The sequence below is a fragment of the Ostrinia furnacalis genome, unplaced genomic scaffold (genome assembly GCF_004193835.3).
Source record: "Ostrinia furnacalis isolate ACB-3 unplaced genomic scaffold, ASM419383v2 OfSCF7469, whole genome shotgun sequence".
Taxonomy (NCBI): Eukaryota; Metazoa; Arthropoda; class Insecta; order Lepidoptera; family Crambidae; genus Ostrinia; species Ostrinia furnacalis.
This window is the reverse complement of record NW_021137708.1, coordinates 255393-274912: the sequence shown is the minus strand read 5'-3', so window position 1 is coordinate 274912 and position 19520 is coordinate 255393. Positions and strand designations below refer to the sequence as shown.

General features: G+C 38.9%; 2 protein-coding genes and 1 long non-coding RNA gene across 3 annotated transcripts in view; 1 reads left to right on the top strand and 2 right to left on the bottom strand.

Annotated features, from left to right (window-relative positions):
* LOC114364780 (ATP-binding cassette sub-family A member 1) overlaps nucleotides 1–6552 on the top strand; it is a 59322-nt gene extending 52770 nt beyond the window's left edge. Inside the window, exons 31-33 of the mRNA XM_028321083.1 lie at nucleotides 661–830; nucleotides 4833–4918; nucleotides 6194–6552. Of these exons, the coding sequence (XP_028176884.1) occupies nucleotides 661–830; nucleotides 4833–4918; nucleotides 6194–6382 (445 nt within the window). The 3' untranslated portion in view covers nucleotides 6383–6552. The remainder of the gene's footprint in view (nucleotides 1–660; nucleotides 831–4832; nucleotides 4919–6193) is intronic.
* Nucleotides 6553–12881: 6329 nt separating this feature from the next.
* Dak1 (cytidine/uridine monophosphate kinase Dak1) lies at nucleotides 12882–14862 on the bottom strand. Its single transcript, XM_028321082.1, has one exon. It carries the CDS (start codon nucleotides 14751–14753, stop codon nucleotides 14112–14114), a length of 642 nt encoding a protein of 213 aa, XP_028176883.1. The 5' UTR covers nucleotides 14754–14862; the 3' UTR covers nucleotides 12882–14111.
* Nucleotides 14863–15621: 759 nt separating this feature from the next.
* LOC114364786 (uncharacterized) lies at nucleotides 15622–19511 on the bottom strand. Its single transcript, XR_003656879.1, has 5 exons — nucleotides 19204–19511; nucleotides 18726–18780; nucleotides 18319–18363; nucleotides 15968–16018; nucleotides 15622–15726 (listed from the first exon to the last, which is right to left on the bottom strand). It is a non-coding gene; the product is annotated as an uncharacterized LOC114364786 (long non-coding RNA).
* Between the last annotated feature and the right edge of the window lie 9 nt (nucleotides 19512–19520).

Here is a 19520-nt window from a genome sequence, read left to right as displayed (position 1 = left end):
TTCGCACTATACTTTATATTCAATAAATAGACTGATCACAATCTCGGAGGAATGAGAGGTGTAAATAGGATCTCGTGTGGCTTGGTTATAATCCCACTGTACGAGGCGTACAACATTTGTGTGAGAATGCTGTGACTCATAAACATTTCGCGTTATACAAGGTGGAAACGATAGGTGATCTCACTTGATTATTTCTAAACTATATGTATAAGATATCGAAAAACTTCATATAAAAACTTTTCAGATTGCATAAGATTGGTAATTCATTTATGGGAAAATGTATTAAATTCTTTAATAAATTACCACAAACTGTTGTAGAACTACCCATTCATAAATTCAAAGCACATATTAAAAGTACCTTAATGAAAAAGGGCTACTATAAAGTCGATGATTATTTAAAAGATAAAAATGTTTGGGATACGTTACTGCCTAGCTCGCATAAATATTTATAACTTTGTACATTTTAAAGCATGTAAACCTTTGAAAAAGAGGCTGACAATAGTGACTGAGTTTCTTGCGCTGCTTCTTCTCAGCACTGGCCCATTTATTGTCCCGAAGCAGTGGTAGGGTTAATAGTGGGACGTGTAAAAGTGCTTTTTTAAGCCTATTTACAGAAATAAATGAGTTTTAATGAGTTTTTAATGAGTTTTGACTTTACAGCATGGACGAGATGGAAGCTCTATGCACGCGTATATGCATAATGTCTGCGGGCGAGGCGTGCGCACTTGGCTCGCCGGCTGGTCTGCGCGCGCGCCACGCCGCCGGCCACGCCGTGCTCATCAAGGTGCGCGCCGACCACGCCGAACATGAACAACACCCGGCGGGAGACGGTGAGTATACAACACTAGTGTAGACGCCTCCCTACAGCATGCAGCCTCCGTGCACCGCGTCTGCGTAATGTTGGCGGGTGAAGCGTGCCCTCAAGGTGCGCGCCGACCACGCCGACCGCGACCAGCACCCGGCGGGAGACGGTGAGTATACAACACTAGTGTAGACGCCTCCCTACAGCATGCAGCCTCCATGCACCGCGTCAACATAATTTCGGCGGGTGAAGCGTGCCATCAAGGTGCGCGCCGACCACGCCGACCACGACCAGCACCCGGCGGGAGACGGTGAGCACACGACGCTAGTGTAAAGTCCGGCCGCCGAGCACACAGAATTTCGTCCAATGACCCCAAGCTACCCATCCTTATCGCACGCGCGTAATTATATTACTGTCGGGACTGTGCGCCGAGCGGCCGCAGTGAATGTGCGAGCGATAAGGATGAGTAGCTTGGGATCATTGGACGAAATTCTACCTGCTCGGCTACCAGACTTTAGACGCCTCCCTACAGCATGCAGCCTCCGTGCATCGCGTCTGCATAATGTCGGCGGGTGAAGCGTGCTCATCAAGGTGCGCGCCGACCACGACCACGACCAGCACCCGGCGGGAGACGGTGAGCACACTAGTGTAGACTCCTCCCTACAGCATGCAGCCGCCGTCCTCTAAGGCTATGAACTCACGGCGCGGTTGCGGGCCCGCAGCTTCTGTAGAATGCAGATACTTATGTTAAAACTAATGCACAACTCACGACGCGGTTTGTGCCCGCAGCGGGCGCGGTTGTATGCGGGTCCCGCGGGCAACAAGTAGAATCGCGCGTTTTCGCCCGCTCGCTCTGCGATCGATTGGCGGGCGACCAATTTCTACCAGTGACTTAACTGCCCGTCTTGCAACCGCCCGTCTTGCTATTATCGCCTGCCACGTTTGCGGGCGATGATCGGCGGCTGCGTAAATGCGCAAATAACCGGTCCCGTGAGTTTTGAAATAAAGCCGCAATTCCACAACCGCCGCGGGCGCCGTGAGTTCTTAGCCTACGTCTGCATAATGTCTGCGGGCGAGGCGTGCGCACTTGGCTCGCCGGCTGGTCTGCGCGCGCGCCACGCCGCCGGCCACGCCGTGCTCATCAAGGTGCGCGCCGACCACGACCACGACCAGCACCCGGCGGGAGACGGTGAGCACACGACATTAGTATAGTCTGAGCCCCGATTACGAAGAAGATCGTCCATCTAGTGGACATAGGACCATAAGTCAAGTAAGTCAAGCCAATTCCAATCAGCTCCAAACAGCTGTTTGGACCAATCGTATCGCAGAATCGAAGAAGCGCGTCTGTATTGGAGACGTTAAAAATTACCGTAATCGGGGCTCTGGTCGCTGAACACATAGAATTTCGTGCAATGACGGCTCGCACATTCACTGCGGCCGCCCTTCGCACAGTTGCGATAGTAGCTTGATGGATGGGTAGCTTGGGGTCATTGGACGAAATTATATCTGCTCGGCGACCAGACTTTAGATGCCTCCCTACAGCATGCAGCCTCCGTGCACTACGTCTGCATAATGTCGCCGGGCACGCCGTGCTCATCAAGGTGCGCGCCGACCACGCCGACCACGACCAGCACCCGGCGGGAGACGGTGAGCACACTAGTGTAGACGCCTCCCTACAGCATGCAGCCTCCATGCAACGCGTCTGCATAATGTTGGAGGGTGAAGCGTGGACACGCCGTGCTCATCAAGGTGCGCGCCGACCACGCCGACCACGACCAGCACCCGGCGGGAGACGGTGAGCACACTATTGTAGACACCTCCCTATAGCATGCAGCCTCCGTGCACCCATCTGCTTAAGTCATTGAACGCCGAGACGCTAGACACAATGGAAATTGTATTGTTCGAGGCTCACCGGTGAGCCGCGTGGCGTCCAACGTGTTAATGTCGGCGGGTGAAGGTGCGCGCCGAATGCCACGCCGAACACGACCAGCACCCGGCGGGAGACGGTGAGCACACTAGTGTAGACGCCTCCCTACAACATGCAGCCTCCCTGCACTAAGGCTAAGAACTCACGGCCAGCACCCGGCGGGAGACGGTGAGCACACTAGTGTAGACGCCTCCCTACAACATGCAGCCTCCCTGCACTAAGGCTAAGAACTCACGGCCAGCACCCGGCGGGAGACGGTGAGCACACTAGTGTAGACGCCTCCCTACAACATGCAGCCTCCCTGCACTAAGGCTAAGAACTCACGGCCAGCACCCGGCGGGAGACGGTGAGCACACTAGTGTAGACGCCTCCCTACAACATGCAGCCTCCCTGCACTAAGGCTAAGAACTCACGGCCAGCACCCGGCGGGAGACGGTGAGCACACTAGTGTAGACGCCTCCCTACAGCATGCAACTTCCGTGCACCCATCTGCATAATGTCTGCGGGTGAGGCGTGGACACGCCGTGCTCATCAAGGTGCGCGTCGACCACGACCACGACCAGCACCCGGCGGGAGACGGTAAGCACACGACCGGACTTTACACTAGGTAAAGTCCGGTCGCCGAGCACATAAAATTTCGTCCGGCCATTCACTGCGGCCGCTCGTCGCACAGTCGCGACAGTAATATAATTACGCGCGAGCGATAAGGATGGGTAGCTTGGGATCATTGGACGAAATTATATCTGCTCGGCGACCAGACTTTAGATGCCTCCCTATAGCATGCAGCCTCCGTGCACCCGTCTGCACAATGTCGGCGGGTTAAGGTGCGCGCCGACCACGCCGACCGCGACCAGCACCCGGCGGGAGACGGTGAGCACACTAGTGTAGACGCCTCCCTACAGCATGCAGCCTCCCTGCACTAAGGCTAAGAACTCACGGCCAGCACCCGGCGGGAGACGGTGAGCACACGACGCTAGTGTAAAGTCCGGTCGCCGAGCACACAGAATTTCGTCCAATGACCCCAAGCTACCCATCCTTATCGCACGCGCGTAATTATATTATTGTCGCGACTGTGCGACGAGCGGCCGCAGTGAATGTGCGAGCGATAAGGATGAGTAGCTTGGGGTCATTGGACGAAATTATATCTGCTCGGCGACCAGACTTTAGACGCCTCCCTACAGCATGCAGCCTCCGAGCACCCATCTGCATAATGTCGGCGGGTGAAGGTGTGCGCCGACTGCTACGCCGACCATGACCAGCACCCGGCGGGAGACGGTGAGCACATGACACTAGTGTAAACGCCTCCCTACAGCATGCAGCCTCCGTGCACTAAGGCTAAGAACTCACGGGCAGCACCCGGCGGGAGACGGTAAGTGCACACTAGTGTAGACACCTCCCTACAGGATGCAGCCTCCGTGCATCCATCTGCATAATGTCGGTGGGTGAGTCGTGGCCACGCCGTGCTTTTCAAGGTGCGCGCCGACCACGCCGAACATGACCAGCACCCGGCGGGAGATGGTGAGTACACCTCTTTCATAATCATCATCAATTCAGCCACAAGACGTCCACTACTGAACATAGACCTCCCCCACAATTAGGGGAGAATTGCCAATACTCGCCACGCTCGGCAAGCGAGTTGGCGAGCGCAGTTTCTTATAATTTCACACATGGACGCTGCTTCCCTTCTCGTTCTACAGTAGGTAATTAATCGCCTCTGACCTGCCGCTTGTTGGTGGACGGTAAATACACCTCTTTTACTTTCTTTCTCACTTCCAGAAGAAATCACCTTCAGTATAAAAATCGAAACACAAAGCGCTGCGCGTCATACACTACAGCAACTAGAGGCGAAATTAAACTAACGTTGAAACCGTGCGGATTCGACAGTTAGTAGTTTGATCCTCGTCATCCGCAAGATTATTTGCTTAGTATTTTTTCCGATACAAATTCTAATACACTTTTTATTTAAAAAAAAAGCCCTCGCTATAACGCCGCCCAAATGCGACACACACCCTTCTAAATAAATTCTGATGATTTTGGACGTAAAAACAACAAAAAAGAATCTCTAAATTCAAGAATAATGTTAATTTCATTAATGTATTTCAGAGGTGGACTCCTCCAAGACCCTGGTGAACCAGCTGAAAGGAATGCTGCAGCAGAAATTCAACTGCACCCTCAAAGATGAACACAAGGTAGGTTCTTTTGAATTTTATTTGTTTTTTAAAGATGATTTGTAATAATTTATCTTCTGAAAACTATTGACAAAACACAATGTAAAAATAACATATTGTAATAGATTACTTTGCAAGTGTGTTATCATTATCATTGAATGGCAATCAAAATGGTTCTCTTATCTTTCGGCACTATTGATACATTAATATTTTCTGGCAAAATTGATGAAGTGAAATCGTTATCAACTATGATATTTTGTGTTTGTCGATTGATGTTGCCATGATGATAATATTGTTTACTGAGTTTTAATATGTTTAAGAACCCTCAGAACGCTCTCAGAACTGTTTCGACAGAAGAAAAAGCTCTGGCGAATAAATCGATACCTACTTCGCTTCGCACTATACTTTTATCTTCTAATCTACTATATAAAAATAAGTCGGGTTTTCCTCCCTGACGCTATAACTCCAGAACGCACGAACCGATTTCCACGGTTTTGCATTCGTTGGAAAGGTCTCGGGCTCCGTGAGGTTTATAGCAAAGAAAATCCGGAAAAATTTAAAGGGGATAAAACGGGATCCACGCGTACGAAGTCGCGGGCGGCCGCTAGTTATGTATACAAAAATGAATCTCTTATTCCCTTGGTCACCGCATCACGCTTGAACGGACGAACGATTTCTCTATTTCTTTTTTGTTATTTTTGTTATTTTCAGTAGAAGGTTCTTATGTAAAAAAAAATGAGTAAATTTAAAGACCATTTTTATTTTTCTTAAGACAGGACAACGTCTGTCACTACAGCTGTTATTAAATAAATAGACTGATCACTCTATCTTCCGAGTGGTGTACAATGTACAGTCACGAAATGAAAAGGTTCGTCAATTTTCAAATTGATTCCTTCGACGAATCGCGAGCACATATTACCTTTTGAAACTATGATACAGAATAATCTCGAGTTAGAGAAAATAATCTTTAACTGTTCGTCAGTAAAGTTCAAAATTATTCAGATCAAAGTTGTTTGACGATTTATCTTGTCAAGAATATTATTATGATTGATAAACTAAAACCTTCTTGTTGGTTCAACCTGCCATATTCGTTAGCAAACGTCATATTTATTTAAATGTTAGCAGCACTGTTTCTTGCACTGTTATGTTGGCAGGTTTGACTCTTACAGTACCTAGTGCAAGCGAAAAACGACACTAAGGTGACGAACCTTTTCATTCTGCGACTGTACATGGGATCTCATCTCATCTCATGAATACACGCATATTCTGTTACCGTATTTTCGTTAATTCCACCAGACGATGCTTCACTACCACATCAATGAGACGATGCAGTACAGCAGTCTGTTCCAAGAGCTGGAGCAACTCAAGGCGTCGTTCCCGACCCTGGTGGAAGACTACTCCGTCACCGAGACAACCCTGGAGGAGGTGTTCCTGTCTTTCGCCAAGCCGCCGCCGGAGCCCGAGGGCCCCGCCAGACCAGTCTAAACCACCGTTAAGTAGCAGTGCAGGTATATCGACAACCGATAGAATTAACACAGGATTGCACTTAAAATCGTAAAGCAAATCCTATAACTAAAGGATGAAGCACACTTATCAACCCGGCAACGGATCGTAACCGTATCAACTCGAGGCAGTCAGTATTATTTAAAAACGGGACTATTACCACCTCTCGTTCCCACCACTGCAACTCCTGTGCAGCCAGGATCTACAGCTTGACCGCCATAAAAACCCAACCAATGAAGGTCAAGTTATCCCGGGGAAAAGTTAAACTGTCATTGGACCCGCAACGAAATTAATCAGAAGAACATAGGAGTTCGAAATTAAGGTGCGACTTCCCTCCATTACAAAGCGGATGACAGGTGACAAACAAAGGTTTAAAACCTTTAAGAAAAGATTATGCACCAGTATTATTTGTATGAAACTCCATACTGCAACGCACTTATCCGCACCGTAACGTAAACGCCTCGCGGCGAAAAGTGATACGGTGTTGATCCCTTTCCGGGATAATAAGTGTGCTATCTTAAGAGTCCCCGTAGACGACAGGCTTTGTTGGTATGAACAAGTGTGAAAAGACAAGACTTAGGCTGGGTTGCAACATCTTACTTTAACTTTGACAAACGTCAAAAATCTGTCAAACTTCATACAAAAAGCGCCGGTTTTCGTCATAGTTACCGTTACAGTTAGGTGGTGCAACTCGGCCTTAGTCGTCATACAAATTAAAAGACCATACTATATACTATTAAGACTGTACTCTGCGGGGACTAAGGACTCATGCACACCGCCTTTTTTCAGCGTGTTTCATGCAATAAGAACGCGCTTTGTACGCGAAAGTATCGCAATCATTGTAATTACATAGCAAAGCAATAAAATTTAGTAGCTATATCCTAAAAGCGCATTGACGGCGCGCCTGAAAAAAGTGGTGTGCATGAACCTTAAAGACTAAACTCCCTCATTTATTTACATAATTTACTTCTAAACTGTCCTCTGCGGTCCAAACTACACGCCCTAAGGGCTAGTTTATTTCGTCCAGAAGATTATATTTATTTAGTTAATCAAACAGTGCCTACTGGGGTCAAAATATATCCCTATGATCGTAGAGCTCCTATAGAAAATTATAGTAGACATATTTTTCGAAACATTAGAATTCCGTCATTATTTGAATGCTTCAAAAATTAATCTCAAAACAAGTGACGACTTTGGTCACAAATTATCAGTTATTTATTATATTTAACTTAATAATAATAACTAGAAACGGCCATTATTCTTATTTTCATGATATATCATACTGTTTACGTCGATTTAGTTAAATTGTTTAGTTAAATCCTGAAATAAAGACACTTTATTTTAGCTATTACATATTCCTTAAAGTTAACTTATATGCCAAATATTAACCGGAAAACAATGTACAAAACGAATGCAGTTAGATTATTTACTAACCACATGACCCTCACTATAAATAAAGTTAGTACGTCACTTTTAAAAGTTAAAACTGTATTATAATCGCAGGTCTTTGAATCGTACTCAAAAAGCAAGTAAAGACCCAAAAAAGCCACCAACGTCACTCATTTCACGATTGACTGCACCAAAATATTTTTGGATTACCCTAAAATATTTACCAGTTTTATAAACACCCTGTATGACGTTTCATTTTAAAGCTCGGTCTTTGAGCATGTAGAATTTGGTCCAATGACCCCTAGCTACCCATCCTTATCGCTCGCGCGTAATTATATTGCTGTCGCGACTGTGCGACGCGCGCCCGCAGTGAGTGTGCGAGCGCGACAGCAACATAAATACGCGCTAGCGATAAGGATGGGTAGCTTGGGGTCATTGGACAAAATTCTACATGCTCACAGACCAGAATAGCATATAGGTAATTTATTCATCTATATCCTCATCACACGAATTATGTGATCTCTATTTAACTGATAGTTGTATGTTACCTCAGATCATAGAAAGAGAATAGATATGAAGTCGCGCGTAACTACAACGAGAACCAGTGTCCCCACATTTCCCCCACCACAGCTCCCACACACACATTCAACTGTGTAAAAACAAAGCGACTGAGAGTCTACGACAACATGTGCAACCGGCTTAAAAGTGCTGTGATTGGCCAGAAGGCGTGCCTTATGGCCAATCAATGGCCGCGTGACGCGACGCACACTTTGAAAAAAGCAATTAGAGAGAAGAAAGATAAAATGGAGTCGATAAGATATCGATACTTTAAATCCTGGGGGCAAGGCTCGAAATTGGTTTAAAAATGCTTGTATGAAAACCTTTTTATTATTATACGTTATTATTATGTTCTTTAACGATTTTTGCATAAAGGAGTCAGTTCCATTTTGTATGGACGAAAAACTCAGAATCAATTATTGGGACTAAATGAAGTTACCTTATATTAATTTACCCCAACCAAAGCTCAATGTCGTTATCGATGGAGTATAGAAGTTATAGACTGACAAAGTTTGTATGAAAAGTCATGGGTTAAGTAGGTACTTGCGATTTTTACCAGTATTTACAATATTGGTAATATATTATTATTTACTTTAATAATAATAACAGGATCACTGTAATTATTATTAACTACTATCGCGCATTAACTTTTTAATTATGGCGAAATTCGTACCGCCTATGTTTATCAAAAATAATGCCTATATTAGGCTTTCAACTAGCTCTTATAGTAATTACATAGTTGACAGTTACTAATCCCTTCTACTATTGTTATTGTTTTTGTAAAAACTTAAAAATCGCAAGCAACTCATGATTTTTTCATTCAAAATTAGAAAATAGAAAATAATAATTTACTTCTATTTATCGATAATAGGAAACCGTATTAGAACACGAGCCCTGCACTATGTTACGACCGGCACATGCGGCCGTACTGTGTATTTTCACGCGTCAGTGGATATCGGAAGAAATAAAATACATTGCGCAGTAGTTACGCATGACATAAAGTGGTTGCTAACTAAATCGTCAATGTACAACGTGTTTGAATTTTTATCACCACTAATTTCGATATCGCAGTAAATGTCACGGCACTGAATTCGTTCGTAAAAATGTTTAGTTTTTTTTATTTATAAGCAAAATACCAATGGATTTGCAATACTTACATGTGGTAAATGACTTCATTGTTCCTGTAGTTCTTCGTTTCACTTATGTTATTGCACGTTACGACGCATTATCCAACAATATCGGAGAACATTTCCTCAGTACGACTGAATCGCGACTAACCTGGCGTCGCGGGCGATGTTCGTTTCTGGGCATATCGCGGAGACACGCGCCACGCCCCCGTTTCACATCTATTCCCTTCTATGATCTGAGTATTTTACCATTAAATAAGATAAATGTTAGTGGGCTTAGTTAAAGCTCGTATAATAATATGTACTCGATATTGTATTTCGGATAAGGAACTTACACAGAACATATTATAATAATGTTTTCGTGTGTAGTTGTTGCAATTCACGAAGGCGAGCGAGTTTTACATGTGTGGTGGCTAAAAGTTTTGATAGAAATTACACTATCGTTGTGCATGTACACGTACACACACAAGTAAAGCTCACTCGCCTTCATGAGTTGCAATAAAATAATTTATATGTACTCGTATGTATTTATTAATATTCAACTTAGAATAAAAAGGTAAGTACTTCAGAAACAAATGTAACTTAGAAAGATGTAGTGATTGCCCATGCCCAGTGTTATGGGGTAGTATTTAAAGCTTGAATAAAAATATCTGATTAAAAAAGATCTGGCAGCCCAGATACTATGAATATATCTTAGAAAAACTAGCTCAGTCTTTACGAAATCGTTTCAAAGAGGGGAAAATTGCGTATATTTCTAAACTGGGCAATCACTACCCGAGCTACTAACTTTTATCCAGCTCCTAGACAAAGTGACGTTCGTGATCGAGTCACGTAGCGAAGTAACAGCGTAGAAAAAAATTAGCGAGCGATCTCGAAATTGAATCTATCACCCAGTTACTTTGTCTATTGGGTTAGTTTGTTTCAAACATGCTGAGGCGAATGGTACGAACCACTAGCATATTTAACCGACATTTTTAAAATTCATAAAGGTAGATTCATGTTTAAATAGTACTGTGCAAAGTGAAGATCTTTTGATTTTCTGAGAGCTATTTTTGTTACTGTGAACACTTTTCACTCTTTCACTTCACTTTCTTTTGAGATTTATATTGGAAAAAGTAATTCAGCAGCGATTCGCGCCAGCTAAGTAAAATATAATTATAAAAATGTATATTTTACCTTCAAGTCAATTATTGTTAAGGTTTATTTATAATTATTTATTATGTTAAACACCACTAACTTTTATAGATGCATTCCCAAAGCTTTACATTGCATATAATTATACACTATTTTACATACTATTATAGTTACAGTATTTATCAATGTCAATTTAAAAGTAAGTTTATGGAATCTACTTAATTAGTTTCTCAAAATTAACTACCTATCAACTCTTCGCCGTTCATAGAGGTGCTATTTAACCTACAATTTTATAAAAAAAAAAAAGCAATTCGGACCATTTTATAAAATTTTCTATCAATAGACTACTTGCCTTCTGTTTTTATCTAGTTTGTATATTTATTTTACATTTGTAACTATGTAATTATGTATACTTAGTCGTAAACCTTCAACTGCATAGTTGAAATAACGCAATATACCAGTATGCTTATTGATTTACAGCTTGTCATTATTTATTTTTAAATACGTCATTAGTTAGAGAAATTATTACAATTTATTAATTAATTATCTACCTAAACTTCTCTATTTTAAGGTTTTGCGTTATTTCAATTATACGCTGTTTAAATAGTTACTACTAGATTAATAAACGGCGTTTTATAATTTATGTAAATTGTAACTTAATTGCATTAAGTAATGTTAAGCGCCTGCGCTGCAGATATAAAATGAAATCATCACCACAGATTTCCGTGCTATTGGTAGAATCTCTTTGTTATTTTATAATTTTGTATTGCATCGCTTATCGTAAAGTGGTAAGATAAAGCAATTAAGCAAACATTCGATGCAAAGCATACATGATGCGATTGTAGTTTTAATAAAATTCGATAAGCTAATGTTATTATGGTATTTTGAAGTGCCTGAGAGCACTTGTCTGAGGTATGTGATAAAATTGATGGGATATAATCTTGGAAAGTCGAAGACTAATACGGTCTGTGATGTATGACAAGTAGCGCACATACGATATTATATTTATTAAAACTTAAATTAAAATAATTAATTATGTTAGGGGCACTAATAGATCATTGGCAACTGTCAGACCCATGATAATTATTTTTTGAAGAAATATGCCACTTTTGAAAAGACGTAAATTAAGTTAGATGGCTTTTAGTTTAGTATTATTGTCATTATTTAAATAAAAATGTCATCAAACCAGCTCATTACACGGAAAGACAATTAGTACTAAATCAATCATGTAACATTTTTGTATGATGACATTTTAAAAATGACTGAGTACTACTAATGCACAATGGTTACAATATTCCAATGTATTTCTCACTTTAAGTTGTTATTAAGTATTTATATTATGTTTAGTTGACTGTGTACTTCATTATATGTAGTCTTAAGCATTCCAGCACTTGCACTGAATTATTAAATTTTAGGTAGGTATTTTATCAAGTATTATTGGTGTTATATGGAGATATGTATGGTTGACGATTCAGAACTGTTACATAAGAAGGTAATCAAAGAGATGATTGTATGGATCATGAAACAATACCGAAACCGCACATTTAATTGTAAGATTCTGAATCGCCTAGCCGGAATAGGTACTTATATCTAATTGTACTATCCCCTCATTCATAAAAATATAAACTGTTATGATGATGATGATCAATGCATCGATTGGCTAAGATTTTTATGAATAAAGGGGTATATTTATGCATGGTCGTCAACACATTGGTCTATACATTTTATGTTGCAAAATAACACCTAGTACTATAGACATAAGAGTTAGCTTGATGTGCTGTCGTCCGTACTGTAAACCGTTGGTGACGAATAAAAACCTTAATAAATCAAATTTTACATCTAAATGAACAGCAAACTCTTATTAGCAGCTAATCAATGAATCTGAACAAGGGTAGGTACAGTACAGCGATTATTATGAAATTAGTTATGAAAAAAAAAAACTGTTCTTTTCTCGTTTAATGTTCCTATAGGCACTTTAGTAAACTTCAACATACCTGAGGTTTTAGTTAGTCACCAACGAAATATAAATAAGACTGCATATATACCGTGTGTTTTTATGTATTCAATGTCAAATACATGTAATGAATGTAACTGGGTTGTTTTATTTGTAGAAGAGTTAGTTCCCATCCACCACACTATTCTAACATTTTTAAGTAATTAATTAGTTCCTCATTTAGAATGTTTAAAAGTAATATACTCATTTCAATACCAAATAAAATTATAAGGCGTAATATGCAGCATTCTTTATTGATAACATTTTGTATAACTTGATCTTTAATCACTTGTTAGATACATAATGTAAAATTAAATTATTAAAATGACACAGGCCTAGGTAACTGGAGTTTGAAGTTATGTAAGTAGGAATGACATCTGAAGGTGTTACCAATATTTCTATGGACTGCTGCTTTTAGTGCCATAATTTCAAAGGTGTTTTAACTATCACAATTTGTCTTATAATCAAAGTGATAAAAAATTATTAGTTTGAATAAAATATTATCTATTGAAGTGCATTTCCAGTAATCATTTGAACAAGCCATAGTAGCTTGAAGTAATTAAGTTTATACATAGAGAGAGAATATGGTAAAATAAAACACTGTGTAACATTTGGTATTTATATTACAGCCAAGCTGAACTGCTGATCCCTGCTAAAGAAATAACAATTACTTTAACAGACATTGATCTAGATATTAGCTATTTATGATACAAGTTGCACTGTTGCAGGAATGTTATTATTAGTTGTACTTTATAGAGAAAATGTTTAATTTCATTCTACAAATGCAAGGGGACACAACACAAGTTAATTTCAATCTACAGTTACACAATTTTAGATACATATAAATGTAATAAACTGTTTCCTAATTTTAACATTGTTTAGCAACTCACAAACAACTTTAAATAATTACAGTATGAAGATGTCAAAAGGATTTAAGACTAGAGATAAAATGAAATAAATTACTAAAACTATTATGGATCCTATTTTAAAATGATTTTTATTATGATTCAAGTACACATAAACTACAGATAATCATGACATGTCATTTTTATTAAAAATGATGATGTTGCATTAAGTATAATTGCCTAGTCATCAATAATAACATGTATTGCAGACTAAGCCTACTGAAGGTCAGCAATCGGTGGTCGTAAGGTTGCACTAAAGGTCAGAGAACAATAGGTAGGTACTATAATGTAACTATCTTCTGCATGAGTTCTATGTAAAATAGAAACAATTTAAATTCAATTGGTGTACACACGGTTGTACTAAAGGTCAATTAACAATACCATCATCTAACAATCTATAGAGCTAAGACTTCTATTTGATAATAGAAACAACAATTAAGTATACTGTGTGTGTACAGCTTTTGTGACAATCAAATGCTTAATAACAAATTCATGATCTTAAAGCTCATTGGTAAACATTGCATAAAAGGAAAGGTTTTATTGTTCTAGCACATGACAGGACATCACTGCAATTTAGTCAATAATATTGGACTACTTAACATTAATTAATCTGCTATCCTCTCAATTCCAACGTCAATGAAGGCTTTTTTGACATCCTCAAATACTTTTTTAGGTGCCACCTCAGCATTGATCTTACGCACCAGCCCCTTCTGGTCGTAGTGGTCGATGATTGGCATGGTGTCGTTCAGATACGTGTTGAACCTCTTCTTGAGACTGTCTAGATTATCATCGGAGCGTCCGCTGCCGGCGGCGCCGCGGCCCAGGCACCGCTCTGTACACAAGTCTTGAGAACATTCGAAAAACAGGACAAACAGCAGTTTAGTCTTATCAGACATGACGCGGGTCCAGCCCTCCAAGTTGTCCTTGTTACGTGGAAAACCATCGATGAGGAAACGCGACTTGCCAGACTTCTGCATGGCTTTGTGAAGCAACGAACACGTAACCTCAACGGGAACGATTTGTCCATCACGTATTTTCTGTTCTATCATCTCTCCATACTCCGATCCAGGCCTCTGACGCTCCTCCCGTAGCAAATCACCAGCCGACAGGTGCACAAAATCAAATTCATTGGAAATAAGCGTACACTGCGTTCCTTTACCGGCACCGGGTGCTCCCAACACGAATACAACCTCGGGCAACATTTTATTTAAATGGCTAGCAAGAAGCCGTGTCGTGCGATATAACATTAACTGATGAGTGAGACTAATTTAATCGCTGGAATTAATTGTTTTATAAAACATGCGCACAGCTGCAGCCTTGAAATCTTTGACGTAACGCAGGGGGGAGGACGGGACGGGGGACGGAAAGAAAATTGACGTTTTTTTTTTTTGAAGCAAGGACAATGATATACAATGCTTTGACAAATATAACGAATAACGTTATCACACCAATATTATAAAGGCGAAAGTTTGTGATATTTTTTGAGCATATTTATTACTTCTTTACGTCTAAACGGCTAGAGAGATTTTAATAAAATTTGGTATGGAGTTAGCTGACACCTTCATTTATGTTTTACGCGGGGCACAGCTAGTATTTGTTTAATTCCTTCCTTGCTACCGTCCCGTTAAAATACTGAGGGCGTATCGTATAAATTATGCATGGTGTTGTTTAATCTTTGGGTTTTCTTTAGATAAACCGAGATATTATAACTCATTTTTTAACTTTATAATGTAGAACTACCGATCTTGGCCATTTAATGTTTCAAAATCGTTCAAATAAATTGCCACGTGGCGGTAACCACTTCGCTAACTTGGCCTACATACACGGCCTACACCAGCACAATCTCAAACCACATTGTATGTAGTTTTCGTTCGACCGATCGTAGTCTACTTGTTGGACTGGTGTTTACGGTGGATGGAAATTGGATAGGAAATTAAAGATCCTGTTCCCACCATATAAAATAAAATAGGAGAGGAGTGTGTTTGAATAACCAATCAGGATTTTTTATTCCACGACCGCTCAGCTCAGCTTCAGCTCGAAAACCGGGCCTTGCTATCTGTATACTACCTACCTATTCATAAGTTATTTGGGTATATTAATAAAAAAAATTATTATAAATTATATTTTTTTTATTTAAACTAAAATCAATTACACACGAAAAAAATCCTATATCACAATCTGGTGGCGGCGTCGGACTTAGGTAGATAGACGTCTAATTACCTGTAAAGAAACAAAACATAATAAATAAAAATGCATTATTATTGTTCATCAACCTCGTACAAGCAATATGTGAAAACTGTCATCAGAAAATGTTGTATGACCTCAATGAAATTCAGAACAGGTCTGTGAAAATCATCATGTAACTTTACAATTATTATATTTTTCCATGTTCCATTGTAAATCAATGAGTTAAACAGAATGAGTTTACATTTTATTTTAAAATTAAGTATGTAATATTTACCTGTAGGTCACTGGAACGTCAACGTTTGAATGCGTGATCGTGTTATCTCATCTAAAACAAATTAAAAATGAATTAACGACACATTTAATATTCTCGCGAACAAATAACTTATTTTAGACTATCAGAAAAATAATGTTGACCTCAAGATAATTCAGAACAGCGGGCCTAAAAAGGCCGCTTTGAGCAATTCTTATTAGATTCTTAATATGATTCAGATTTAAAAACACAAAATGGCCACTTGTCGGCAATTCATATTATGATTCGGATACAATTCATATTCGGCAATTCATTTATTTGACAGTTTTGTATGAGAAATCGTAAAATGGTCCACAAAATAGGAATTGCTAATGTGTCAATTAGCAGAATCATAAGAAGTTACTCGAGAGCAACATTTTACAATTCAGCTAGTTTGTAATTTTAAAAAATAAATTAATTATGGCATATTTAGGCCTTTATGTAAACTTTTGGGAGCATTTATGTATTATGGAAAGTGTTTTAAATAGTCTAGGCTAGTATGGGGTGTTCGCAAAGGGTGCTTTGGACTTAGAATTGAGTAATATAATTAGAAATAGAAATGCATTATAAAACTTCAAAATACCTATTTGTTGAAAATGTGTACCTATACCTCAATCGATTCTTACAAGTATTTACCTACCTAATTTAAATCCTATAGTAAATAACTATCTAGGTATGAGTCCACGATTTAGGGGCAGGATTGAGGAGGGTAGGGAGAGGGTAGCTATTTAAAAGCAAAAAAAATGAAAATATAATTAATAATAGTCGGTTTAATTTTTTTTTATAAAATTTTACCTATTTCTTTTTAACTAATTATTACCTTGATGTTACCACTGAAGGTAGACAGTACATTGAGACCATATTCTTCATGTCTAGTGTAAAATAATATTCCTTCCAATATTCCATATCGGCAACCTAAAAAGACCTTAAACCGTCAACCCAGCTTAAAAACATAAAAGAAAACAACTGTTGGTCTATTTGTACCTATATTAAAGAATAAATCCTCCAACTCCTAAGCATTATGGAGTTGTACCTAATGACTATCTGATGCAAACACTTGAATAACTTTAGAAACTATACTTATCTATAAAATTAAAAGAATTATCCTCCAACTCCTAAGCATTAAGGAGTTTTACCTTCTATCATCAGCTGATGATGATGATGATTTCCAGGAGCAAATACTTGAATAACTTAAGAAAAAGTTTGAAAAACGATATACGTGCCTATAAAATTTGAGGGTTGCCCTCGATTTCCCTAGGATCCCATCATCAGATCCTGACTTGGTGACAATGGGACTACCTCAGAAGTGTACTCTATCGAACAAAAAAAGAATTTTGAAAATCGGTCCACAATTGACGGAGTAATCGGTGAACATACATAGAAAAAAAAAACATACAGTCGAACATATTATAACCTCCTCCTTTTTTGAATTCGGTTAAAAAAATATAATTAGCTGGATCACTATTCAATATTAAGAGGATATAAGTATTTTCTTTTATGTTTGAGTTCTATTTTAAGATAAATAAGTGCATAATTTTTTGAAGGACACTGAGTTTCCACAACAAAATGCATAAACGAAACCTTGCACAATCCCTCCCTACCACACTAAGCGAATATTGTTTCTTTTGTCAATAACATAAAATAACGCTTGGAATGTATGTCAATCACTTAAAACCTTGATTTATCGCCTAAATCATAAGAGTTTAGTTCAAGCATAATATTCCGTGTCTATACAATGGTATTGTTTACATTAACTTGACCTTCATTATTGTTGACACCTAACTTGTTGCCAGTCGTAAATAAAATAGTGAATGATTTTTCATTTCTCATTTTTGGCTTCTAAACTCAAATAATTTGATGTTATTAAATTACTTTTATTAATTTAAAACAAGTTATGAGGTAATTGTTCAAGATTTTCAGTTTAAAATGTAAAAAAAGTCGTAGAAATGATAACCAGTAAAGTACGGTTTTTATTATTCACATGTGGCAACATAGACGCCGAATATGAATCTGCGGATGAATTGAATTGCGGCAATTCTGCCAAAATGTAAGACCATTTTATGAAAATTAGAGGAATTGCTTATGATCTGCTATGAATTCTGGAAATGAATTCCTTTTAGCAATGTTGCGTGATTTGGCCTTTTTAGGCCCCCAGGTCTGTGAAGATTCATCATTTAAATTGCTACAGTAACAAAAAGTATGTAGTGAAAATTGTTGAGATAAAAACAATAATTACAAATTCTGTAACTTTTATGCATTACACTGATACAACAAACATCGTAGGAAATAATATGTAATAGAAAGTAGGTAAATAATAAATATTTTATTATAATTACCTGTAAGCCACAGGAGCGTCAAGCTTCGAAGGCAGCATGACTCATCTAAAAACAAACAAATAAATAAATAATACATCCCATTGTTATTATAATAAACTGCATATTATCAAATATTCAGAAGAAAAATGTTGACCTCAAGATAATTCAGAACAGGTCTGTGAAGATTCATCATTAAAATAATGCATTTTAAGTCAAATACATAGTGACAATCGTTCAAAGATAACAGTTGTTGATTAACATACCTATGCAGCAAAATTAATTTATTGTAGCCTTATTTTGAGTGAGCAGAAACAACAAAAATGTTTCCAAACAGATTTTAAGACCAGTTTTTAATTTGTTAAACATTAATGTAACATTAATTTCTTGTTTGGCAAAAAAGCACCTATGTTGCAATAAATGAAACTTACCTTCCATTACACCAGCATAATCATCCGTCTTCTTTACAGTTTGCAGTGAAAGAACCTGTAACAACAAAGGAGCGTTTAACAAAAGAAGTAATTTATAAACAATACTTTATTATTTCACTATTTATTCAGTCCTGTTGAGCTTGTATAAACCGTCATGGTGGCATCAGGGCGGATTTTATCATCATAATAAAAATTACTGTATTTTTTACATTATTGTTAATGGAGAACATTAGGTGACACCACATGGTTAGCAAATAGTTAAAACCTTTTGCAATAACTTAACCAATGTTTAAGCCTAGGCGAAGACCACAAACTTTTAGTTGGCCGACAGTTGGATCGATTTCCAATATGTATGAAGAATTGACGCGCGTGTGCGCACTTCCATACATGGTCATACTGATCAACAGCCCGACCCAACTATCGGCCAACTAAAACTCGGTGGTCTGCGCCTAGGCTAAATATGGAGAATTTTACTCACCATTCGTAAAGATGTGTTGTATGATCATTGACGCAGATGGTGGTTCCCAGGGACCTGTGAAAAGTTATCGAGGTTTAGTTTTGTTCGAAGTAAACATAGTTTATTTAAATTTTATTTTTCTTCAGGCCTGTTGAGCTTGTAAAACCGTCATTATGGCATCTGGCTACGATTTATCATCACTTTGAGAAACATAAAATTGTTCAGAAACGTGAATTTATTCAATGCTTGATTGATAAGAACAATCAGTTTTACATAGTCACGAATGCAGATAAATTTAACTACTGTACTTTCAAACTAGAATAACAATAAAATGCCAA